The sequence below is a fragment of the Acinonyx jubatus genome, chromosome C1 (genome assembly GCF_027475565.1).
Source record: "Acinonyx jubatus isolate Ajub_Pintada_27869175 chromosome C1, VMU_Ajub_asm_v1.0, whole genome shotgun sequence".
NCBI classification, from domain to species: domain Eukaryota; kingdom Metazoa; phylum Chordata; class Mammalia; order Carnivora; family Felidae; genus Acinonyx; species Acinonyx jubatus.
In genome coordinates, this window is record NC_069381.1 from 8,505,302 (window position 1) to 8,530,886 (window position 25,585).

Sequence of the window (25,585 nt, forward strand, 5' to 3'; positions counted from 1 at the left end):
GCTGGCTCAGTCTGTGGAGCACAGGACTCTTGATCTCAGGGTTGTGAGTTCAAGCCCCACGATGGGTGCGGAGATTACTTAAAAATAAATCTTAAAAAAAAACAACAAAAAAACTTTAGGGACATCTGGGGGCTCAGTTGGTTAAGCGTCAGACTTCGGCTTGGGTCATGATCTCTCAGTTGGAGGGTTTGTGTCCCAAGTGTCCGGCTCTGGGCGGAGCCTCAAGCTCTGTGCTAAGCCCGGGGCCTGCTTCGGATTCTGTGTCTCCCTCACTCTCTGCCCCTCCCCTGTTCACACTCTGTCTCTCTCTCCCCCCAAAATAAATACACATTAAAAAATAATTAAAAAAAAAAAACTTTACTAAATTAGTTTCAGACCAACTTGCCTTTAAGGCATAAAGTACTACTTGAGATCAAAGAACACCAAGATCTAAATAACAAACATTCCATCCACCAGGTTTAGGAGGAAATGTCGGATACACCGACTCAGGAAGTAATAAATACCCCCTCCTTTAAGAATTGCTTTAGACTTTAAGAAGCTCTTTGGCATTTATTTATTAAGTTCTCACGTCAAACCTGTGAGATAGTAGAGGAGGTGTTACCACACCCTTTTTGCAGATGGGAAGCTTGAGGGTCAGAGAATCGAAGGACTTGCCTCAGGCACACAACTGCAGCACCCAGGTAAGTCACCGGTCACCTGCCCGAAGGCCGAGGGCTCTTTGCCCTCCCATCTCGGGGAGGAGAAAGCATGAAATCTGGACTGAGGGTGGAAAGGCAAGGCAGGACTCCCAGGGAACAGCATGGGCAAAGGTCGCAGGTGGAAAATGCCTAGAGGGCAGTGGGACCGGGCGTCACGAGGCACTGGAGGAGTGGGGAGGGTGCACTCCGACGGGTTCAGCGGTACACGGCCACGGCCAGCTTGGCCCGTCTTCCGCACGCCAGCCACGTGCACGAAGCCACGAGGCTGGATCTCAGTCCCCGGATGAGGGGCGGAGCCGAGACTCTGGCGGAGGAGCACGCGCTCCGCTCGTGCCCTGTAGCCCACGCCGTGGGAACCTGCGGCCACGCTCGCGACTCGTGGAACCGCCCATGCGCGCCCCGGGCTCCGCGAGTTCTCTGACGCCCCCGCACCCTACCCGCCTAGGTCGTTAGCCCTCGCGGGAGGTCCCCTCCAGGTTCAAACCGGACCAGGCAGAGGACCTGAGGAAGACAGACGCCCGGAGGACGGGTCCCAGAGGCCAGGAGCACTGACCACCGGTTCTTTGGGGGGAAGAGGAGGGAGGCTCTGATGTCCCTAACTGGACAGGGATGGGGGTGGGTAGCCAGGGAGCAGAGGGTGGGAGTGAGGAGCACGCAGATGAACAGATGAACCCAGCCACGGGGCAGGGACACTAAAGGTAGGGATAGTGTGGGTTGAGCTGTTTGAGATCTCCTTTGGAGAGAGGTGGGGGGCAGGTGGTCTTGGTTATGAGCATGCGCCTGGAATTAGCCCCTCCTCCATCCGTGGCCCCTCTGCAGACACTGACCAGCTATGGGCTTTGGGCCGGGCACGGAGCCCCTTTAAGTTCCAGTTTCCTCATCTCTAGTTCTTAGGGTTAAATGACAGGGTGTCTCCTAAAGCTGCATGATGTTTACCACGGTCAGTCGCTCGTTTTACACGGTGTAGAAGCCCCTGTTATGTGCCCAGCACTATTGCGTGTGCTGCAAATACTGCAGGGGAAAAAAAAAATAACAGTGGCTCATAGACCCCTGGAGGGATAGGAGCAAACAATACTTTCTTTAGTCTGTTAGGTGGTGGCAAGTCATGGAGAAAAACCACGAAGGGTAAAGAGAGGACAGAGTGGAGAGGGTGCTAAAGTCTGGGAGAACAGTCATGGAAGGGCTCACTGCTGCGTTTGAGGCAGGCCTTGAAGGAGAGAGGGAGAGACAGTTCTAGGCAGCGGGGACAGCAAGTGCAAAGGCCCTGGGGCGGCAACATGCACAGCATTTTTGAAGGACAGCAAGGAGGCTGGTGTGTTTGTTGCAGAGAGAGCAAGGGGGTCTAGGGGTGAGGTCGATAAGGTAACTGAGGGCCAGATGATGCAGGACAGGGATCAGAAAACTTTTGTAAAGGCCTAAGAGTAAATGCTTTAGGCTTTGAGGCCCATAAGGTCTCTGTTGCAACTACTCTGCCATTGTATCAAGAAAGCAGCCAGAGACAAGCCATTAAACCACTAGATGTGGCTGTGTTCCAAGACAACTTTACTTACGTAACAGGCACCCTGCTGTGGGGCCTTGAAGGCAAGAGCTCAGCAAAGGAGGAACCAGCAGAGGTGACTGGGAAGGAGCTGGCAGGCAGGAGGGAGGAAAGGAAACCCAGTCAAAGGCCAAACTCAGCATATTGAGTAAAAGCAGGAAGCCTGAGTAATTGGAAGGCTCTCAACCTGCAAGGCAGGAAACTCAGGGCTCAGGAAGCAAGGAGCTCCGATTGCTCGTAAAGGGTTTTTATGGGATAAATACAGCAGTGATCTGGCTTTTAGAGCTGGTTGGGTGTCTAGTGGTCATTTTTATTTGGATCAGGGTGGCTAAGTCAGGGGGACAAGGACGTCCAGAGAGACTTGAACAGGCATGAACAGACTTGGTGGTTGGGGGATTGGCTGGTGACCTCTGCTGATTTCTGAGAAGAGCTGTGAGTTCCTGTAAGGTTAGGTTAAGTGTCCTTTATGCACCTGCGTTGACCTGTCTCCATCCTGTTCTTGATATAAGTGACTCCCTTTGCGTTTGGTTTGATACCCAGGGGGGAGCATCCTGGAGTCAGGGAAGCAAGGGGTCCCAGGAAGATGAGTGAGTGACCACTGTCCTGCTGTTGCTGCTGCCTTAAGAGAACCCAGGGCCGGCCAGGGGTGTGATGTCTCAGGGATCACCTGGAGGAAAGCAGCCTCGGGCAGGTGGGGGTGGGGTGCCGATTGCAGCGAGGCCAGCAGTTGGAGATGGGAGAGAAATAGGGGGACTTGGGAGAGATGACCTGGGACCTGAGGCTCAAGAAGGGTGGGGGTGGGAGTGGGGGGTTTGCTTTCTGTTTTTAATTTTTTTTAATTTTGTTTTTTAACATTTATTTCATTTTGAGAGAGAGGCAGAGCGCGAGTGGGGAAGGGGCACAGAGAGAGGGGGACAGAGTATCTGAAGCAGGCTCCAGGCTCCGAGCTGTCAGCACAGAGCCTGATGCGGGGCTCGAACTCATGGACCATGAGATCGTGACCTGAGCCGAAGTTGGATGCTTACCCGACTAAGCCACCCAGGCGCCCCTGCTTTCTGTTTTATGAAGTAGGAAGAAATAACCGCCTGCTTAAGTGCTCATGGGAATGACCTTGTAAAAAAGGGGGAAGTACTGATGGGGGAGTGGTTTCTGGAAGCAAGGACATGGCCCTGACCCACCGTAGCCTGTGTCCCACCCCCCAAGCTCTGTGTCCAGGTTCAGGCCCGAGTCTGCCGTGGGGCTGTGGGGGTCATGGGTGCCTGTCTTGATGCCCAGAATGGCACCTCAGAGGCCAGTGGTGGCTCTGGGTGCTTTCCTTGGGGAGCTGAGATGGGATGGCCCCCAGAGTGCAGGGGAAGGTCAGCCTGGGAACAGGACCGCACAGGATGGAGCGGGGAGTTGGGGGGAGGGCAGGTGGGGGGAGGCTGTGTCCTGGGAGCTGGCCAGGAAGGAACACAGAGGCATTTCTCTTCTGTTGCCCTATTTTGTGAGTGCAACAGAAAGTAAGGCCTGCTGGGGGGAGAGGGGAGGGGAGAAGAGGTGGCAGGGGTTTGAGGACAGAGGGGAAAGTGTGAATTGGCATCTAGGAGGGAGGGGGGAGGGAACTAGTCTCATTCTCCAGCAGCCTTTGCACCTACGTGGGATCAAAGGCAGTCATTTGGAGCGAGGCTGTCGGTGCAGCAGTAGGGTGAAAACCAGTCATCAGTGTTGTGCAGAGGGAGGAGGGGTGCGGTCCAGGGGCGAGGTGTGCGAATGGGTGTTTTTACGTGGAGGGAAGGGAGAGACAGCAAGCAGCAAGGGACAGTCAGAGGTGGTGGGGCCAGAGGATGGGGCCTGATGGGGGAAAGACCACCGGCATGGGGCACTAGAAGGTGGGCGTGGGCTCCAGAACTGGAGCAGGTACAGTTATTTAGGATGCTAGAGCCTGGGGGCACCATGGGAGTGGATGGCTGAGGTGGGACAAAGGGCAAGATGGCAGGAAAGGAAGAGGTCAAGGACTCCGCAGGCCAGGAGTGAGAGGCATCAGCCATGTGGACGGTGAGATCGCCAAGGACTGAGGCGTGTGTTGGTGACTGCCACAGTGAGCCAGAGCTGAAACCTTCAAGGAACGAGGGGACGGGGCCTGGACTGTTTTCAGTTCCATTCAGCTTTGGGCTGCAGTGTTCTGGGGTCGGTGGGGAGAAGGAAGGAAGTGGTCTGAGAGAGCCCCCCAGCCCCCGCCAGGAGGGCTGTCTGGGAAGCAGGGGCCACAGAGAGGTCTGGGGTCAGTGTTAGAAGGAGGGGGCACTGGAGGACATTTGAAAATCATCAAGAGAAGGTGGAGGTATGGGGGCCTGACCAGGACAGCTGGGGCTGGGCCCCAGGGCAAGCAGAGGTGCTGACGAAGGGTGTGGTGTGGACCAGGGCTGGGGTGTGGCCCGGTGGGAGCTGGGCATCCTGTCCTTGCCCTTCAGGACCTATCCGATCAAACAGGCCAGACCGCTGGCCTTAGTGTGGACCAAGGACGCCTCCGCCTTGGCTTTGCCCTCGAATCCATGGAGCTGAGACACGACGCCAGCCGCAAGGAGAACGTGCCCCCCAGGCCTGCGACGCCCCTGAGGCCAGGCAAGAGGCTTGATGGGTCTGGGTTGGATGTGGCAGGAACAGGGTCCCCTCTCGCTATTGGCCCAGAGCTTCTTTTCCGCCAGGCCAGCCCAGGGCCTCGCTAATTCCAGAGGTTGACCGTACAGGGCCAGCTGGGCCGGGACGAAGTCTTCCTAGCCTGGGACGGAGGGAGAGTCAGGATGTCAGGAAGTGAGGCCAGGAAGAGGAGGACTAGGAGTGGGCCTGGCTCCCCCACCCCCACCCCGCCCCCGCCGCCCCCTGCTAAGGCACTTGGCTACAGAGCCAAGGCTGGAAGCCGCCCCCAGACAAATTCAGATTCTGATGCACGTGCCAGTTTCTCCAAGTCCTAGCTGCGTGACTGTGGGGCAAGTTGCCAAACCTCTCCGGGCTTTAGTTCCTGTCTTCAAACGCACACCTCCTATGGCCCAGTATAGCTGCTAGATCCCCAGGCGTTTCCTGGTCTCCGGCTGACGAATGGCCCCCCGAGCTGGGGAGACTAAGCCCCACCCTGAGTCACCCAGAGCAGCTCTCCTGCAGCTGTTTGCTGTGTGGGTCTTGGCCCTGACCCCCCAGCGCTGCTTCCCCATCACCCCTGCCCAAGCCAGGAATCGGTCATCCTGGATTCTTCTCTTTCCTTCACGGCCCCCAGCCCCCCAGCCCCGAGCCTCCACGGCAGATCCGCTTCTGCGTCCTTCTCTCCCCCATCCCTGATCCTAGCCCTGCCCTCTCTCACCTAGGATGCCCTCAACAGCCTCTTTACTGTCCCCCTGCTTCCCTCTGCCCTCCTCCCCCCTTGCACCCCAGCCCTGCTCCCTGCAGCCAGGCACCGAGTCAGACCACCCCTCAGTCCTGTCCCCCTCCTGCCTGGCAACCTGTCTCTGACCCGCTCCCCCCAACCCACCCGAGCACTGACTGCCGCGTCCGCCCTCGGCTCACGACTCTGTCCTCTCTTAAGAGCGACGGAGATTTCCGAAGAGCAGAGGTGTCGGCCGGGGCAGCGGACATGGCCGGTGGGTGCGCGAGTGCCCAGCTGAGAGGGAAGGGCCTGCCACCATACGCTCCCCGGGGGCAGAGCGGCTCCAGGAGCCCTGCCGGGTCCAGACCAACCTGGCCGGCGCAAGCCTCGTCCTGAAGGACGCAACTGGCCGGCTGGTGAACTCAGGCTTGCAACAGCAGAGCAACCTGCAGACCCCGGCCGGCAGGCCCCAGGGGAGAGCCCGAGAGCTTGTCGTCCAGCAGAGTAACCTGAACATAAGGGGGACCAGCTTGGCCGAAGGCAGGAGTCACCTCAGCCCCCGCCTCCGGTCAGAGCTTCAGGGCAGCTTCTGGCCCCACCCGATACCCCAGGGAAGCCCTCTATCCCGAGCGTCACTGGCTAACCCACCCTCCAGCCTGAGACAGTCCCGGTGGCTGGGCACAGACATCCCCTGCCCAGACGTCCAGCCTGCTGCAGGCTTCACCTCTCTCAGTGGGCACACACTTCCAGGCTCCGGACCCTGGTGTGTCCTGGGGAACTGGCCCCCTAGGCTCATGGGGGAGCCCCTCACCCTGGAGGACCTGACTGTCCCAGTCCAAAGCCAGGCTCGGGCCCCATCCCAGACTGCCATCCACCAGCTGCTGGCCTCTGTGCGACACCTGGAGCACGAGGTAGCCCGTCTTGGATGCCGAGCCTCCCAGGAACCCCCAGGCCCTGCTCACCGGGACCCCTGGACCAGCAGTGGCTGGGCCCTCCCTGCCCACCGCCAGCCCGGCCAGCCTGTTCTTGCTTCCTGGGAGGGGAGGGAGAAACCCGTGCGAGGCCTCAGGGAAACTGCGGATTTCCCAGGGACACAGGGGGCCCAGGCTGGCCTCTCTGACGGGACGGTCGGGCAAGCAGTAAGCCTGCGTCACCGGAGGCCACGCTGAGGAAGCCGACAGGGGATTTCCTCGACCCTAAGCAGGGGGCCCTTCTGGCCAACCCCGCGAGGCAAGGAGAGAACTTCTCCCCGGGGCCTACATATGGCAGCAGGCCGAAGAGGGACCCCCGGCTCCCTCCAGGGGTGGGTAACAGGGAAGCCAGACCCTGCTCTGCAGCTTGCTCCAGTGCTGCCCGGGGCGGCCCACCTGGGCAGGAAGGAAGGGAGGTGGCCCTGCAGGAGCTGGTCGGCAAGGAGGAGGAGAGGACAGCTTCCTGCCCACCAGATGCAGCCCCAGCAAGGAGCGCCCTGCAGGTAGAGGCCAGAGGAGGCCGGGCGGGGGAGCCGGGGGACCTCAGGAGTGCTCCCAGGAATTCCCTCTGCCAGCTGGCCGCGGCTCCCCTGTTACGCTCCCCGCCCCCAGGAAGGGAGGCCGGCGACAGGCAGGCTTGGTGTCCCGCCCTGCTTGCTCTTCAGCCTGAGAACCTCGTCCTGTTCTTTTGCTTTCCAAGAACAAAGCCCGAAACGTTGGGAGCCTGGAGTCCGGGACGGCCCGGTGAGGCCATGGGCTGTGGGGGTGCGGAGGGGGGTGGACAGCTGCTCTCCAAGTTGCCTGGGCCAGTGGAGACGAGCACCTGGTGGAGGGCAGGCCCTGGGCGGGGGCAGATCCACACAGGACTTAAGGGGGGAGGGGACTTCCTTCACCCTGTCCCTGCTGGGGGGTGTTTCAGATGTTTCAGAGCCTGGTGGCATCGGGTGCGGAAGCGGCGGGCCATGGCTGCGGCGGTGGCCCTGGGCCGCCGGCGGCTGTTGCGCAGGGGCCTGCGGGCGCTTTGGTGGGCACTGCGGCTCCGGGAGGCCCAGCTGGAGGTGGCATGGAAGCGACACACTCAGGCCCTGCTGGCCCAGAGCTTCCGAAAGGTCCGGGGCCTCCAGGTTGGGCCGTGGGGAGGTGACGAGAGGCTGGTATGTCTGGGGAGGAGGCCACCTGTTTTATACCTCCTGAGTGATCAGCAGTACAGCGGATGGTGGCCCGCCCAGACACGTGACCCAGCTCTGCCCGAGTTCAAATCCAGCCTCCGCTACTTTCTTTTTTCCACAAATTTTTTGCTGCGTGGCTTTGGGCAGGTTACTTAACCTCTCTGTGCCTTTGTGTCTTTAGCTCCGAAACGGGATAACAATAGTAGTACATACCTCTCGGGATTGTTGTGAGGTTAAACTAATAAATACAAAGGACTTAGGACCCTACTTAGCACATAGCAAGCACTCTGCCAGATGAGTAGCTGCTATGTTTTTCTAACCGTTAGCCAGCCAGGACTGGGAGGGCACGTCTGTGGTCTTCCCTCCTTGGGAAAGGAGTGCTCTGGGAGGGCCCAGCTCCAGGTTTTGCCCCCCAAGGAAAGCGCTGCATTTCTCCATGCGTTCATTAATTCCCAAGGTAGTCTATAGGTTAAGACCGGAGACTTTGGAGTCTCACAGAAATGTCCCACTCCTGTCCACCATTGGGGCACATTTGAGGCTATGGCCCACATCCTTCTTTCCCTTCTCTCTTGCCCCAGGGGAGAAACCAGCCTCTGCAGCAGAAGCAAGGGCAGCCCCGCGTCCAGGCTGGGCCGGGACCCCCACCGTCTGGGACGGGCCAAGGCCAGAGCCCCTCAGGAAGGGAGCCAGGGGCAGACCCTGCCTGGAGAAGCAGGTAGTCTGGGACACCCCAGTGGTCAGTTGGTCAGTGTGGCCTGGGCGGTGCTGGTGGCCTTCCCTCCCCCCGCTTCCTGCCTCAGTGTCCCCTTCTCGACTCCCCCACAAGAGAATGAGGATGACACCAGCAGATGTGGACAAAGATCTCTGCTCAAGTATGTCCACTGCAGCATTATTTAGACTAGTAAAAACCTCAAAACAGCCTGAATGCCCGACAGCGATTGAGAAAATTACGGTTTAACAACGTGATGAGCATTTGGCGACCGTTCCGTGTGACGTTTGTCAAGACTTTAAAATTTTCTCCCCGTTCTTTTTTGGTAAATTTTTCGTATCTAGTGTCTTTTATTGGTGTTATTTCTAATTATAACAGTCATGCGTGCTTGCTTTGAAGAACATTCCAAATGGTTGAAAGTTTCATCCCTCTCCCCATGTAACCCCCCTCCTAGAAGTAGTTTCACGGGTATTTGCATGGAATTTTTGCTGACAAGGAAAAATGGTTATGATGACGTTAAATGGGGCGGGGGGGAGAATGAAAATAGTGTGTAAGATATGTTTTCTGCACGTGAAACAGTACAGAAGGAAAAATCTGTTGCTCAATGAGTTAGCACTATGGAACTGCTCACTCAGAGATGGTTAAGGTGGTTAAGTTTTATGTTTGGTGTATTTTACTGCTGTTAAAAATGAACATAAGTAAATATTTCACACCCCCCCCCCCAAAACATGCTAAGATAAGCAGGTCGTGCTTATCTCTGGAGCGGTGGAATTCAAGTTGACTCTTTCCTTCTCTCTTCCCTCAATCTTCCACCATAGGGGTGTACTGGTTTTTTTTTTTTTTTTTTCTCGTTTGCAACTTAACTAGATGTGCTTGACATCATTATTCCAATAACATTTGTTTTATTTTATTTATTTAATGTTTATTTTTAAGAGAGAGAGACAGAGTGTGAACAGGGGAGGGGCAGAGAGAGAGAGAGGGAGACACAGGATCCGAAGCAGGCTCCAGGCTCCGAGCCATCAGCACAGAGCCCGATGCGGGGCTCGAACCCCCCAACCAAGCCACCCAGGCGCCCCACTGATAACATTTATTTTAACACACGTTTGCTGCAAGAGCCCACATAGCACTGAAGAGAAGGGAGCAGAAACAGAACCTCCCTGCAGACTGCTTAGATAATCGGGGTGAAATGAGAAGGGGGTGGGGGAGGGCCAGCTCAGCGCATCCTCAGGGTGGCCGGGTTGAGACTGTGCGCTCTCCCTCTGATGCCTGGGCATCGGTTTCCCTCTGGGCAACTTTACTCTCAGTCCAGGGAGTCAGAGGGAGGAGGCGGGAGCCTGGCAGAGACCAGATGGAGGCGATGGAGAAGTACAGATGCTTCAGGCCTTGCAGCAACTGGCTGGTGAGCCATGGGCCTGCGGGGGAAGCAGGGGAGAGGGAGCTGAGCCCCCACACTGGGCAGGGCAGGGGGTCCTGAGCAAAGGTTTGCTGAGCATCTACTCAGACGGCTTTTTGGACATGATCTCATGTGAGCCTTGGGGGACCCGGGCGAGGCACTGTGCCTAGTTTACGGATGGGGAACTGAGGCACAGAGAAGTTAAGTGGCCAGCTGGAAGACACGCAGTATGAGAGGCGCACGTCCTGCATTGGTGCCACCGATGCTAGTTCGGGTCCAGCCCAGGCTTGCATGGTAGAACCAGAAAGTCCCTCAGACATCCCTCACTCACAGGGAAACTAAGGTCCAGAGATGGGGAGCAACATGGCCGCCTCCTGTCCCTGAGCCTCCCCACTCACTCACTCTCTCTTCTTGCTCTCTCTCCTCGCTTTCCAGCCTTCCTTTTATGGAAGGAATGGGCCAGGCAGGAGAGGAGGGTCCAGGGAGAGGCCTCCCGGGCCACGCTGAGGACTCAGAGGAAGGGGAGACCCCCCCAGGCCTGGTGCTCTCATGCTGCAGACGCACCCAAGATGGCCTCTCTGGACACCCAGCAGCAGAGAGCCTGGCTCGGCAGGTAGGGAGAAGGAGAAGAAATGTGGAGTGGGGACCCCTCTCCTGGAGGCAGAGGCTGGGACACAGCTGGGAGGTACCCTTTGAGTCTGTTCTTGACTCCTGGTATCCAGAAACAGTGATAAAAATAAGAAATGAAAACAGCTGCAGTTTGCTGAGAGCCGAAGGCACCTCCCCGGAACTCTGGGATTTGGTCCAAAGCAAAGCTCAGTGGTGGTCTTGCCCCCCGCCATCCTGGTGGAACCATGGCAGTCACAGAGGGTGTGCTCCAGTCCCGCTGAGTTCAGTGTTGTGAAAGGAAGGAACACAGATCTGTAAGAGGGGTTTTCTCTGGTTAACCTTTTATTATGGGACATTTACATCTTATACAAAAGTAGAGAGAGAGGGTGTCTGGGTGGCTCGGTTGGTTGAGTGTCTGACTTTGGCTCAAGGCCATGATCTCGTGACTTGTGAGTTCGAGCCCCCGCGTTGGACTCTGTGCTGACAGCTCAGAGCCTGGAGCCTGCTTCGGATCCTGTGTCTCCCTCTCTCTCTGCCCCTTCCCTGCTCATGCTCTGTCTCTCTCTGTCTCAAAAATAAAAAAATAATTTTTTAAATAAAATTTAAAAATTAGAATAGATACTAAACCCCAGGGTCCCCATCACCCAGCTTCAAGAAAATCACCCCCTAAAAAATTCATTTCATCTGTACCCCAACTGTTTCCCCCTACGTTATTTTAAAGCAGCTCCCCCACATCATGGCGTCTCATCCGTAAGTACTTCTGTAGCATCTCTAAAAGATGGGGACTCTTTTCAATGACATAACCACAATGCCACGATCACCCCGAAAAATGGACAGTCATTCCTTAACACCAGAGAATATCTGGTCAGCATTCAAATGTTCAATTGTTTTTTATAGGTATGCATTCTCTTATAGTTTGTTTGAACTGGGATCTAAATAAAGTCCACATGTTACAGTCTTTGAAAACGATACCAAAATAAGAAATACAAAATATTTTGAGGGGTGGTCACTCACCAGAATATGTGTCCAGCTTCCTAAATGACAACCCAGAAGAGGCCGACATTCATTCAAACTGTGTTTTTAAAGAATCAGTTTCTTTTCTTTCTATTGTACCCAAATAGTGCTTGATTAATGGGGACTTTTTTTCTGACAGCCCACAGACTACTTATAGAAAATACTAGTTGTTGAAACATTAAATTTAATATTTTCTCTTTGGAGTACTTGAAGAAGTTAAAATAGATGTTGGGGGCAGGGGGCCCTGGGTGGCTCAGTTGGTTAAGCTTCCAACTTCGGCTCAGGTCATGATCTCACCGTTTGTGGGTTCGAGCCCTGGGTTGGATTCCAAGCTGACAGGGACAGCCTGTTTCGGATTCTCTCACTCTCTCTCTCGCTCTCTCTCTGCCCGTTCCCAACTCGTGCTTTTTTCTCTCTCTCAAACTAAATAAATAAACGTTAAAAATAACATAAAGCAGGTGTTAGAATTTGCAATGTTCATTAGATTCACCTAAGATATGATCTATTGCCTTCAAAAAATAAAGAAAGAAAGGCAACATGTTAAAGTTGGCTGGAATCTTTAGCAGGCTCCACACTTATCATGGAGCTTGACTCCGGGCTCTCTCCCACGACCCTGCAGTCATGACCTCAGCCGAAATCCAGAGTCAGATGCTTAACTGACTGAGCCACCCAGGCGCCCCTCATTATGGGGTCCCCTCTAGTTTTTTTTCTCTGCAGTTTATCTGTTGAGGAAACCAGGCCGCTGGTCCAATAGAGTTAACCCGTCGATGTCTGCGTCCTGCTGACTGCATGTCCCCCCGGTGTGGTTTTCATTTTTCATATATATATTTTTAAGTTTGTTTGTTTGTTTGTTGAGAGAGAGCTCAAGGAGCAGAGAGAGACAGAGCAAGACTCCCAAGCAGGTCCCACAGTTAGTGCAGAGCCCAATGTGGGGCTTGAACCCACGACCTGCAAGGTCGTGACCTGAGCCAAAATCCAGAGTCAGATGCTGGGGCGCTCAGCTAGTTAAGCGGCCGACTTTGGCTCAGGGCACGATCTCCCGGTTGGTGAGTTCGAGCCCCGCATCCGGCTCTGTGCTGACAGCTCAGAGCCTGGAGCCTGCTTTGGAGTCTGTGTCTCCCTCTCTCTCTGCTTCTTCCTCACTCGTGCTCTGTCTCTCAAAAATAAACATTAAAAAAAAAAAAGAGTTGGATGCTTAACCGACTGAGCCACCCAGGCATCCCCCCTCGCCCCCCACACACGCCGCTAAGTGCAGTTTTCCATGAGACCTTTGAGTGAAGGTTGCTGAGCTAGACTGGGGTTCAGGGAGACGTGAGGCTGGGTGCTTGGCCGGTTAGTTGAGGGAGAGCCGGCAGGAGAGCGCCAGGCGAGGCAAAGGCCCGTGACGGAGGAGCACGAGAAGCGCAAAGGACACCAGTCACGTTGGAGCCCCGTGGTCCAGGGTGGGGGCCGTGCCGGGGCCAGACCTTGCGCGGCCTTGTGGGCCGTGCAGAGTAGCTGACATTTTGTCCTAAGAGCGAGGGGGCAGTCACCGGACGATTTCAGCAGGGGAGCGAGATTGACCGCGTTTGAGATTTGAGAAAGATCACTCTGGCAACTGAGCAGCGGCTGTCTGGAGAGCCGTCGCAGGGGGCCGGGCAGGAGGCTGCTGAGGCCATCCGGGCACCCAGAGGCCCGGGTGTGGCGGCCTGAGCAGGTGGCGCAGTAAGTCCTTACAGCTGCCCCATTTTACGTACGGGAAGCCTGAGGCTCTGAGAGGTGATGCGGTGTGGGGCAGGCAGCTGTTGCTGCAATCATCACTCTTAGCACCAGCACCTTCTCTCGGCTCCCCAGGTGCTTTGGGGCCTGGCAGCAGTTTGTGCAAAGAGGGGCCCGGTACCGGGACCGGGACCGCCTGGCTCACCGCCGGGCCAGGACCCTGAGGATATGTCTGCAGCAGTGGGTGCGAATGAAGCAGCTCCAGGCCTCAGATGGAGCGAAGGTGACCCAGCTGTCCCTCTGCCGGCAGAAGGCAGGTGAGCAAGCGAGTGGCGGGCGGAGGGGCTCCCTTTCCCTCCCACCCCAGCAAACAGCGTCACCTAAGCTCCGTCTGTGATGGGCCCCAGTTGAACCGATGGCTTCTTGGGATGGGGGATGGTGACGCAGGGAGCTTTCGGGGGGGGGTGGGGGTGCAGTCTGACGGGCGCGGGAGGGTCCAGGCGGGGTCCCCGGAGTGGGCAGGCTTTGGCTGGGCCCCATTCTCACCCCCAGTCATGAGCTTCTCTGGACAAGGGACTTTGTTCTGTCTTCTACCAGAGAGGGATGTGGTCCCTGCTCTCAGGAAGCTCCTGGTCTGGGGGACACACAGACCTTGTCCCCCACCCCAAAATCTGAAAGGGAAAGATGGGGCCTCTGAGGGGAGGATTTGGAGGCAGTGGGAGGAGGCAGTGCCTGGGAGGGGAAGGGTCCTCAGGAGGGGTGTGGGGAGGTGAGGCAGCAGCCTCTGTGACAGCCTCTGTGACTGTCGTGGGTTCCACCAACAGATTTGGGTGGAAGGAGGTCACTGGGGACGGGACTGATTCATCCCTCGACTGCTTCTCAGGGAACGTGGCCCTCTGCAGCTCAGCCCCTGGCGTGGCCACAGCCCAAGGCCTGGGGACGATGGCCCAGGTGCAAGGTGGCAGCTCCCTGCGGGAAGCCTGCCGGAGACTGGCCCTCCGCCGGGCGCTGCTGCTCTGGAGGACGCGGCTCTCCCAGCGTCGGAAGGCTGAGTAGGTGTCCGTGAGCCTATGGCCCGGGGCTGGGCCTGGGGATGTGTACAGGGTGGGCACGTGAGCAGTGCCCAGCACTGGCAGGAGTGCCCCATAGGGAACAGGCCAGACCCCGCTCTTCCCCGTGGCACACTGTGGTTCCCAGCAGGTGTGGGACTGGGGGGAGGTGGCCCAGGGACCTGGAGGCCGTGATGGAGCAGAGAGCTGCAGGAGCCACGGGGTAGCAGGGGACACAAACACAGACTTCTCCCCGAGGGGCTGGAACCCTGATGAGGGAGGTCGGTTTCTTGCTCGTCTCCCGGCCGGGTGGGAGCCCCCCCCCCCGGGTGGCAGGAACCGTGTGTGTCTCACCTCTGTCCCCCAGTGCCTGGCAAGTGTCTGACACGTCAGAGGCATGGGAAAAATCCTGTAAGGGAGTAAGTGCCCCTATCTGCCTCATTATACAGCTAGAGAAACTGAGGCTCCGCGGGTCGAACAGCTTGCTCTAAATCACATTGTGAAGTAGGAGCAAGAAGGCCCCCGTTGCATTTCCACAAGACCGTCGCGGCCGGGATTCAGGGTCCCCGGGATGGTCGCGGTGGGTGAGGGGGGTGGAGGGGGTCAGGAGGGACCAGCTGCATCGATGATACGACAGGTGGAATGTAAACCAACAGTTGTAGGGATAAGAATTCTGTCACTGAACGCCACATGCCTAGCATCCATTATCCCCCACCCGCTTGGTCCACTGGGACCCTCAGTCTCTTGTAATGTACCCCTAGAACTCTCGGGAAAGTCAGTTCACCGTGATCTCCCAGAAGGCAGCTTTCCCTCCTCCAGTCCATCCTCTACCCTTTGGGTATCCGGGAGCAGTCCATATCTATCTACAACATAGCTGGGGCTACCCTGTGACCTAGAAGGAGTATTTGGGGGTGCCTGGGTGGCTCAGCTGGTTAAGCGTCCGACTCTTGATTTCGGCTCAGATCTCTCTGAGTTCAAGGCCCATGTCGGGCTCTGTGCCGACAGCGAAGAGCTTGCTTGGGGTTCTGTCTCCAACTCTCTCTGCCTCTTCCCCGCTTGCGCATGTGCACACACACCCTCTCTCAAAAATAAATAAACATTACAATAATTGTAGAAAAGAAAGAAAATAAAATGAGTATATGGAACCCACGTCTTCTGCTATTTGGAGTTTGGGGAAATGACCTTTCACCAGGCCTCAGTTTCCCTGTCTTCCTAACTGAGCAGAGGCAGAAGTGGTTATACCTGTGGCCTCTTGAATCTGGGGGCCTGGGGCCTGGGGCGCAGCTCCGTACCCATCAGGAGTGTGGCAGGGATCAGCCAGGTGATGCAGGTGTAGTAGTGGTCTCAGCCCGAGAGGTTCACGAGGGTCACTCTGGGAGCTTTGGGAAAATTAGGAAGCCCAGGCCGCGCCTAGGTTGTTAAGTCAGAGACTCTGGGGGTGGGATCCCAATGGGCCTCAGTACTTCCCAGGACTCCCCAAGAGTCCCACGTGCAGCTGGCTTGAGAGGTGGTGCTCTAGCCTTTGTTTGGCACGCGGTGGCTCCCTTCCAGCTCAGCGCTTTGGCAGGGACCCAGCTGGGGGGTAGCACCTGCTTGGGGCCCAGGGACTCACCTGCCCCTTCCTGTAGCTCCTTCCTCCAGGGCATGCGGCAGCAGATGATTCAGCATATCCTGAAGGGCTGGTGCCTGAGGGCCTGGGGTCCAGGCACTGCATCAGACAGTGCCAGGACCACCTTGGCCCCGGAGCTCCTGGGCAGCATCCCGGGCGGGGAGGACTTGCTGGGCTGCAGCACACCCCGAAGCTCACTAGAGAAGGTGAGGGGCCGGGGGTGGGGATGGGCTAGGGTGGCAGGTGCGAGGAGAGGGTGGGGACGGAGCAGGGGCCCGGGGATCCAGGACTCTATCCCTCCTTCCCTAGGTTTCCAGGGCCCCCACCCTCCTGGAGACGCTCCGGCTGAGCTTTGTGTGGGCAGCTGGGCGGCAGCAGAAGAGGCGATGCCTTCTGCTCTGGCAGGTGCGGGCACAGCAGTCCCAGAGGGCAGCGAGGTGGCACCGGTGTGCTCTTCGGAGGCGGTAGGGACCCCTCCCCTTGATGGATGAGCCATGCTGCCCACCACTCCATAGACATCCTGTCTCCCAGCCCCCTTCCCATCAGTCCTTGCCCTTCACCACTGCATCCCTTTGGGGTCTGCATCCTAGAGGGCTCCCATCTCACACCCCCAGACTCAGATCCTCTGGACGTCTCCTGCCCTCTTGGCCTGCCCTGCTGACAGGGAAGGGGGCCTGAGGCACTCTACGGGGTAATCGTTTCTCCCAGAGACTTCGTAGCTGTGGCTCATTCATTTATTCATTCGTAGCACGATGCTTAATTAAGGGTCTGTCTGCCTGGGTTCTAATCCCAGCTCTGCCCCTTGCTGGCTGGCTGTGTGATCTTGGGCAAGTTGCTTAACCCCTCTGAGTCTCCGTCTCTCCATTTGTTCAGGGATAATAATAGTACTCCAATGGGAATCAACAAGGTAGGGGCCTGTAATCCCCTAGCACAGTACCTGGCACATAGCAATGTTTGTCACCAGTGGCTGAGCCCCAGGACTTGGCGCTGGGGTCCGGGATCCCATTTTATCCCTACCGCCTGTCACCGTGACACTCAGAGTAGCGTTTGAGCGGTCCGGCCCCCAGCAGCCCGCCCTCCCCCAGGATGGAAACAGGGAGAAGAGTCACCTGAAGCTCCCGAGGGAGGGGAGGGCCGGGAGAGCCTGGGGTGGCCGTGCCCATCCTCAGGGTGGGCTCTCCGCTTCCTAGCATCCTTCTCGGCTGGAGCCACTGGGCCACAGCCCAAGGGGCCCAGAGAGAGCTGGCTGTTGGCTGGGCCTGGGATCAGAGCTGCAGGGCCGCGCTGGGCTTGTGGCGGCGGCGGCTGGCGCAGAGGCTGCAGGCAGAGCGGTGCGTTCGGGCCCGGGGTCGCACACTGGTCCGGGGCGCCCTGCGCCGCTGGCACGGCTGCTGGCAGAGTGAGTCAGGGCCTGGGTCCGGGCCCCCGAGGCTGAGAGAAGGGCCAGGGCTCATCAGGGCGACCCGGGATTTTGTGTCCTCCCGCACAGAGTCCGGTGATGGGACGTCCACAGAGCTCACCCGGGATGGGGAGGGGCAGAGCAGAACCTGGGGGCGTGGACACTGTGAACACTGCCCTTCCATTCCCCAGCTGTGTGGACCTTACACAAGCCACTTAACCTCTCCGAATCTCAGCTTACTTAGCTGGAAAATGGGAATCGTAGCAGCACCCTCCTCAGGGGGCAGTTGTGGGGACACTAGGAGATCATCCCTGCACAGTGTTTGGCTCAGAACCCAGCTCCTCGCGGATGTTCCATCGTCCTCGCCTCCGTCCTCATCCTCCTTATCCTCACCTGGCCTTCAGGAGTCATGGGTCTGAGCACTGAGTCATGGTGCCCTCAGAGCCCAACATGGGAGGTGGGGATCGTTGGGGGCCCCTTTCGAGGCTTCCCACTGCACAGATGCATCGTATTGATGGGCTGGCAGGTGGGGACCCAGTGGTTCTGGAGAACCCCTGTCCTGTTCACTGAGGACAGCTGCTGCTCCAGCCCACTTGCTGCCCCGTTATGCTGTCCCAGTGTTGTCAGACCTAGCTTTCAAAGAAAAGCTGGAAGTCTGGATTGTAACATGAATTCTCCTGATTCCTAAACATTGCCAAGAAACGAAAAACAGCGAGTTGGGTTGATCTGGTCATCACTGGACACGTGTAACCGAAGCATTTATCTATCTATCTGTCTATTGTTTAACCTTTATTCATTTTTGAGAGACAGAGAGAGACACAGCATGAGCAGGGGAGGGGCAGAGAGCGAGGGAGACACAGAATCCGAAGCAGGCTCCAGCCTCCCAGCTGTCAGCACAGAGCCCGACGTGGGGCTCGAACCCACGAACCGCGAGATCATGATCTGAGCCACAGTTGGATGCTTAACCGACGGAGCCACCCAGGCGCCCCATAACCCCCGATGGTTAGGGGGCCTCTTCTGTCTGCATTTGGCTGAGGAGGGCCCCACAGTCACCCGGGGCCAGAGGGGCGAGGCTGGGATGAACACGCAGTGGCATTTCAGCCTCTCTCTGGCCACAGGGCAGCAGCTCCTGCACGAAAAGTACCAGCAGTGGGTGCAGGTCCAACTCCAGGGCCTGAGGAGGTCCGTGTTCCGGGACTGGCGACGGGCAGCAGCTCATCGGAGACGCACAGCGGCCCCGCCAGAGCAGCCCCTACTGCAGAGGTGGGTGGGCCTTGCTGGTAGGGGGATGAGGGTCACACCCTCTCTGGAAGAAGCAGGGAGAGAGCCCGGAAGGAGCCAAAGAGCCACGACCACTGACCTTCTATTACCTGCTTTGTTTGAGTGGTGGTGGCTGGGGGGGGGGGGGGGGGTGGCAAGGTTTTAACTCCACCCGATGCCCTGATGAGCCCCAGGTCTCCGACTCCCGACCGGGTCAGTCCTTTGGTTTCAGAGGACACGGTAAAGATGGGGGAATTCAGCTCCTCAAACACCCACCATATCGTGTGTTCCAATACTACGTGTTGTTCAAACACAGGCAAGCTCTCCTCTATACCATTGCCAAAGGAGTGAAATCTTGAACAGACATGTTCTAGTAAAACGCCTACACGTCATTCGTGCGTATTTAAAAGCAGAGCGGGGGGCGCCTGGGTGGCTCAGTCGGTTAAGCGGCCGACTTCGGCTCAGGTCATGATCTCGCAGTCTGTGAGTTCGAGCCCCGCATCGGGCTCTGTGCTGACAGCTCAGAGCTTGGAGCCTGTTTCAGATTCTGTGTGTCCCTCTCTCTGACCCTCCCTGTTCATGCTGTGTCTCTCCCTATCTCAAAAATAAATAAAACGTTAAAAAAAAATTAAAAAAAAAAAAAAGCAGAGCGGGCAGATGACGCCTCTTCCCACTGTTCAGCCACGAATACCCCGACGTTCACGGTTTCTGCACACGGGCCGCCGGCCACAGACCACCGAGCGGCTGACTCCTGGGCTTTCACCCCTGAGCAGTGGACACCGTTTTTCTGGCCCCTTCTGGAGTGGGTGCTGTGCTCCCCTCACTGACCTCCTGCCCCGGAGTGGGCTTGTGAAGGGAGACCAGGCCTGGCTGCTCCCCCGATCGCACTGGGACTGTCTGGGACTGGACCCCACATCCGTTGGGTTCCCACAACCTCCCGGAGAGCCCCTGCCGCCCTGAGTCAGTTGGCTCCTGCAGCAGCTCTTAAAAGCCAGCACTTTGACCTGTTACATGTGGGTCCGTGCATTTTTAATTTTTTTAGTGTTTATTTATGAGACAGAGAGGGACAGACCATGAAGGGAGCGGGGGTGGGGGAGGTCAGAGAGAGGGAGACACAGAATCCAAAGCAGGCTCCAGGCTCCAAGCTGTCAGCACAGAGCCCCGACGCAGGGCTCGAACTCATGGACTGTGAGATCATGACCTGAGCCGAAGTCAGACGCCTAACCGACTGAGCCACCCAGGTGCCCCAGGATCCGTGCGTTTTTTTAAGGTGCAGGGTTGTATGTGCAAAACCACATATTACCTCTGACATTGTGGAGGGGATTTGCGGGTGTGATTTTGAATTGTGACTTCTGACTCTGAAAGCCCGCCGGGCCCCTCCTCTGCTCCTGTTTTGCAGCCATTTCCAGGCCCCGTGTGGAGTTGTGAGAGACACAGGGGTGTTCCCAGCCACCAGAGCCTTCCGGGATAGCCTGAGAAGGGCCCTGGGGACCACATTTTCCATGTGGCGAGAAGCCGGAGCAGCCAAAGCCTGGGCACAAGAGCAGCACGTGGCCCGGGTCCCCATGACCCACTGGAGAAGCCGTGCACGGGGGGGGGGGGCCTGACAGACCAGCAGCTGAGGAGGTGAGTGGCTCTGGGCCGGTGCTGCAAGGCCCACCGGCTGGCGGAAGAGAGAGCAGCTCTGTGCTGGACGCGGTGGGTGCATGGGTCCCACCCACGCTGAGTCAGCAGAGCCCATGCTGCCCAGAAGCTGAGCGCCAGGTGGGTGCCCACGGCCCGCGGGCAGCCCCACACTGTGCTTCCAGCTGGGTTTGTTTTTGAGGTCTTGAGCTTGTTTGGGGCACAGGTAGAAGGTATTTGGTGGCTGGTGACGGGGCTTCGGAGGCGGGGGTCAGAGGGAGAGGTGATCCCAGCCGCTGGGGCTAGTGCTGGGGTCCAATTCCAGACCTGCGCTTCCCAGCAGTGTGACCCCTCTTTGGGCAAGTCTCTAACTTGAAAGGTCAAAGGAAGAGAACAGGCCTGCCTTATAGACATACCGCACGCAAATGCTCAGTTCAGGGGTCAGAAACACAGCAGGTGCTCAACAGACAGTGCTCTTCCTTGTGAAGGAGGGGGAGGAGCAGTGTGGCCGCAGGACTACCCACTCTCTGTCCCCTCAACGGGGCGCCTGTCCCCGGCGTGTGATGTTCTGCAGCTTTCGGTGCCTGTTCCAACCGGATCTCCCCAGAAGAGGGATGAGGGGAGGAGCACTGGCAGGGGCTTGGCCTGGGGCAGGGGAGGGCTCCCTACAGTCCACCATAAACATGGGCTCCTGCCTCTCTCCCAGGGTCCTAGAGGCCTGGGCCCAGGCAGCAGCCAGGGGCCGTGTCCAGGGAGCCGCCATCACCCAGTTCCGGCAGGCTGCGTCCAGACGCCTCCTGTGGACCTGCTGGGCCCAGTGGCGGGCAGTGCTGCTCAGTGGGCAGTTGGAACCACAGGAGGCAGAGGCCCAGGAGGCCTGCCCGGTTGACCGCAGGCAGTGGCCCGGGGTGGCCAGCAGAGGGCGCCTCCTAGCACTGATGGACACTCCAGCCCTGTGGAAGCAGGTGAGGTAGCCTGGATGGGGTGGGAGGTCCAAAAATGACCTGAGGGCCAGTGGCCTCAGAATCAGCTTGTTTCAGCCCAAGGTGGCAAGCGTGGCTGGATGCTTATCCGGGGGCCCACCGACCTTGGGGACAACACCCCTATCTGGTTGTGGGACAGTCTCCTGGCTCTGGAAGACTGCCATCTTTGGGCCCATCAGCCAGTGCCAGCCCAGTGCAGATCTGCCCCAAAGACAAATGCTGTGGGCACCATCTACCAGGGAGACGGGCACTTAAACTCATACATGTCACAGTGCAACCTAGATCTAGATGGGTGCAGGGGAACAGGAGCAACTAGCAAGTCCTTTTTATTCTTTATTGGAAAAATTACGCATGGTCACTATGGGGAAATCAGGAAATATAAATGGAAAAAAGTTTCTTTCATAACCCTCTCCACCCAAAGATAAACCACCAGTCAGTCACTCTCCAGACCAGAAGCAGTTGGTTCTGTGGGTACCTGGCTGGCTCAGTGGTAGAGCACATGACTCTTGATCTCAGGGTTGTGGGTTTGAGCCCCACATTGGGTATAGAGATTACTTAAAAATAAAGAAAAAATTGGGGGGCACCTGGGTAGCTCAGTCGGTTAAGCATCCAACTCTTTTTTTTTTTTTTAACGTTTTATTTATTTTTGAGACAGAGACAGAGCATGAACGGGGCAGGAGCAGAGAGAAAGGGAGACACAGAATCGGAAGCAGGCTCCAGGCTCTGAGCCATCAGCCCAGAGCCCGACGCGGGGCTCGAACTCATGGACCGCGAGATGGCGACCTGAGCTGAAGTTGGACACTTAACCGACTGAGCCACCCAGGCGCCCCAAGCATCCAACTCTTAATTTCCGCTCAGGTCATGATCTCACAGTTCATGAGTTTGAGCCCCTCGTCTGTCTCTGTGCTGACAGCACAGAGCCTGCTTGAGATTCTTGCTTTCCCTCTCTCTCCCCCCCTCTCTCTCAGCCCCTCCCCAGGTCGCACATTTGTGCTGTCTCTCTCTCTCAAAAATAAAACATAAAACATTTAAAAAATAATTTTTTCAATTTTAAATATCTTTAAAAGAAAAAAAGCAGTTCTGACACTAGCAAATGGCAACAAGAGCTTGATAGCAAACAGGACTGATTCAAAGCCACAGTGAGAGCCGGGGACAAGGAATAACACAGCATAGCAGCCTTGGGACGTGTCACTGGAGGACACACAGCCCCAGAGTTACCGGTGAGACACTTAGTGTTCCTAAAAAGGAATTGGAATCATCAAGAATCCTGTTTCAGAATGCTAGGAAGCATAAAATAAATTCTAGAAAGAGTTTAAGAAAAAAGATTAAATTGTTTTTTTAAATGGAATAAGGGGCTAGCTTGGTTATTTGCAGAATCCGTGTATTCACACGTATAGGGCTATGGTAACAGCAGATTCTGGGGTTTCAGAGTATTTTATTTCTAGATCTGTGTCACAAGACAATTTTATTTTCAGAGTGTGCTTAAGAATGTTAACATTCTGGGGGCGCCAGGGTGGCTCAGTCAGTTGAGCATCCGACTCTTGGTTTTGGCTCAGATCATGATCTCAAGGTTTGCGGGATCGGCTCCCACGTCGGGTTTTGTGCTGACAGTTTGGGGCCTGCTTGGGATTCTCTCTCCCCTTCTCTCTCTGCCCCTCTCCTGCTCGCCTGCACTCTCTTCCAAAATAAATAAACATTAAAAAAATTTTTTTTAAATACATTAACATCCTGGGGTGCCTGGGTGGCTCAGTCGGTTAAGCGCCTGACTCTTGATTTTGGCTCAGGTCATGATCCCAGTGTCATGAGATGAGCCCTGTGTTGGACTCTGCCCTGTGTGTGGAGCCTGCTTAGGATTCTCTCTCCCCCTGGCTCTCTGCCCCTCCCTAATTCGTGCGAACGTGCACGTACTCTCTCCAAATAAACATTTAAAATAAATAAATTAACTCGTTATCGTTCCATTCTTATCGGCAAAGGCAGGCGGGGATCCCATTTGCTGGTGGAGAAACAGGCATACGGAAACCAAAAGTAAATGAGAACTAGGGTGCTTGGTTCCAGGCCTCTCCTTTCTAGCACATGAACACACGCAGCCAGGCAGCCCTCCCCCATCGACACGAGCAGGTCTTTTGCCACCTCATGGTGCAGAGGCCTTCGGACAGCCCCTGGCCTGTAGTCGAGTAGAAGCTGGGGCTCAAGCTCTGGAGTCACACTGCTCCCGAGACAGGGGGCCTCAGACAAGTAATCTCACTCTGTAAAGCCTAAGTGGGGGCGGGGAGGGGGGCAACCTGCTCACAGGCTGTGCTGGCACCGGTACGCTGTCACCAGGTGGTGGCCGTTACTGGCCTGCCCTCCGCTTGAATTTCCAGCCTCGCTGGGGAGAACGGGGAAGAGGCTGTAATGTGTACCGATGGCCATGCTACACCTTCTCCGTCTCCCCCTGGGAGCCCCAGGGCCGCTGAAGAGCGGGAGGCCCTGCTTCTGGGGCAGGACAGGAAAGGATCCTGCCAGGTCGCCTGAGTGCCAGGGGGTGCAAACCCCTCGGGTTCAGGTTTTGCTCTCTGGCTGTTCCCTCAGACCCACCGCTGCAGGACGCGACCCAGCCCAACGCGGCACCACGGCCGCGGTGGACCGAAGGAGCAGAGAGAGATGTCCTGGGCTCAGAGTAAGGAGACCTGCCCCTGGGGTCCATCATCTCGCAGGCCTGGAAATCAGCTTCCGGCAAGGTGGCAAATCCGTTCTGTGTACTTATTCTTTATTAACCTCTTCTTTCCAGGTGACAGAGAGCCTTCCCTCTGCCGTGCCTTCCAGGTCCAGCTGCAGTGGCCTGGACGTACCAGCCAGGCCCAGGGCCCGCCGCCTGGAAAACCAGGAGGGGACTGCAGCTCTGAGGCCAGTGTCCTCAAAGGCCAAGGCGTGGCCGGTGAGAGGCAGCTAGGGTAAGATCAGCTGTGCGTGCGTGCGTGCGTGCGTGCGTGCGGCAGGGCCCCGGGGCTTGCCTGAGCCATGGCCGGAACTGGGTTCTTTCTGGCCGGCGCTCATTCCTGGAGGATCCTGGGGGATGCGTGGCGCTGCCCTTCTACCTGGGCACGAAGGGCTCGTGATGGTCTGGGCTGTCGGGGTGCTCAGCAGGGCCTCACCCCACCAGGAGGAGATACCTGCAGTGCTGGCACCTTGAGGCCTTGCTTCGCCGGCTCCAGGGCTCCCAGCAGGCCAGGTGCCTGGCGGCAACATGGCAGCACTGGGTGGACGCTCAGGGAGAGGAGCAGCTGGCACGGACACTGGTGAGCAGGCTCAGCCCCGCCCCCCCCCTTCCCAGCCTTGTGCTGATCTCTCAGCTCATCTCACCTCAACCCTAACCCCTAGAAATGAAGTCTCCCGAAGCATCTTGGTCTGCATCCGTGGGGTCAGGCGACAGGATCTGCGTTAACACACCTGAGGGGATACCCCCGTCCCCGCCCCATCACGGCCCCTCTGTCCTGTGCTGCAGGGGTGTAGGGGGAAGACGTGGCAGAGGGGCGGCGGGCCAGCTTGGGGCCTCACCACCTGTCCCCACAGCTCAGGCAGTGGCACCTGAAGCGGGCCTGGCGCGTGTGGCGGCGGCGAGTCCTGCGGCTGCGGGTAGCTCGGCAACTGCAGCAACAGGAAGGCGGCTGGGTCCTTTCCCAGGTACTGGGGGGTACCCCCCCCCCCGGCAGGACTTCCCAAACTAGGGCCACACCTGGACATTTCTGAGCTGGGGGTCCCTTCGTTTCCCGGGGAGGAGTCAGTTCCTTTGAGAAAACACAGCTTGGATTCTCATTTGGCTGCTGGCCATGTGCTCGGCCCAGTCCTACCCTGCCACTCAGCGTGGGAACAAGGCTCAGTCACAGCACAGCTGCCACTCAACGCTAGCCCACGCTGGGTATGGGTCCCCGGGTGCCCACTCCCTCATCTGCCCCACTCAGAACACAGCTCCCCAGATCACAGATCAGAGCTGTTCTGAGCCTCTGCATTTGGCCTGGGGCAGAGCCGGCTGAGTAGCTGGGGCGAGGGAGGGATCTCCTATTCCCTCTGGGGACAGAAGGAGCTGAGCACAGGCATTCGCCTAGCACAGACAGCACTGACCCAGGAGGGGGCCAAATAGCCTTTCCTTTCTCCTCTCTGGCTCCAGGCCTTTGAGAAGTGTGCCAACAGCTGGCAGCCAGGGGCCGGAAGAGAGGAGCCACCACCAGCCCGGTACCCCCTGAGCAAAGCGGGCATCGGGACTCTGGGAGCAGGCTGGAAGCTGCTGGGGTGGACGTGGGCGGGGCAAGGGGCCCAGCTGCAGCTGTGACTCGTTCCCATGGAAAGAAAAACAGAACTGTGCCCAGCCTTCGTAAGGAAGGAACCACGTCCCACCCATCCGAGGAGTGCAGGCTCAAGCCACCAGGCACTCATCCCACAGCCTGGGGACAGAGCTCTGAAGGACAATAAAACACCCTCCTTGGTCCTAGCTGCTTCTCTTGCTCAGCCTCTCCTAAGGGCTGCCCCTCTGCCTCAACCAGCCAC

At 57.4% G+C, this 25,585-nt stretch overlaps 2 protein-coding genes across 2 annotated transcripts in view; one reads left to right on the forward strand and one right to left on the reverse strand.

Annotated features, from left to right (window-relative positions):
- FBXO2 (F-box protein 2) overlaps positions 1-24,659 on the reverse strand; it is a 113,246-nt gene extending 88,587 nt beyond the window's left edge. Inside the window, exon 1 of the mRNA XM_053207227.1 lies at positions 24,651-24,659. The gene's annotated coding sequence lies outside the window, so the exon portion shown is untranslated. The remainder of the gene's footprint in view (positions 1-24,650) is intronic.
- CC1H1orf167 (chromosome C1 C1orf167 homolog) lies at positions 1-25,348 on the forward strand. Its single transcript, XM_053216113.1, is given in 21 exon segments — positions 1-1,256; positions 4,689-4,839; positions 5,795-6,734; positions 6,737-7,049; positions 7,247-7,290; positions 7,466-7,655; positions 8,294-8,430; positions 9,729-9,981; positions 10,087-10,430; positions 13,274-13,455; positions 14,022-14,190; positions 15,816-16,002; positions 16,106-16,260; positions 16,987-17,195; positions 17,600-17,721; positions 18,160-18,458; positions 19,855-20,056; positions 20,206-20,219; positions 20,785-21,043; positions 23,633-23,994; positions 24,032-25,348. Coding segments are annotated over 20 exon segments (4,905 nt in total). The 5' UTR covers positions 1-1,256; positions 4,689-4,769; the 3' UTR covers positions 24,486-25,348.
- The last annotated feature ends 237 nt before the right edge of the window (positions 25,349-25,585 follow it).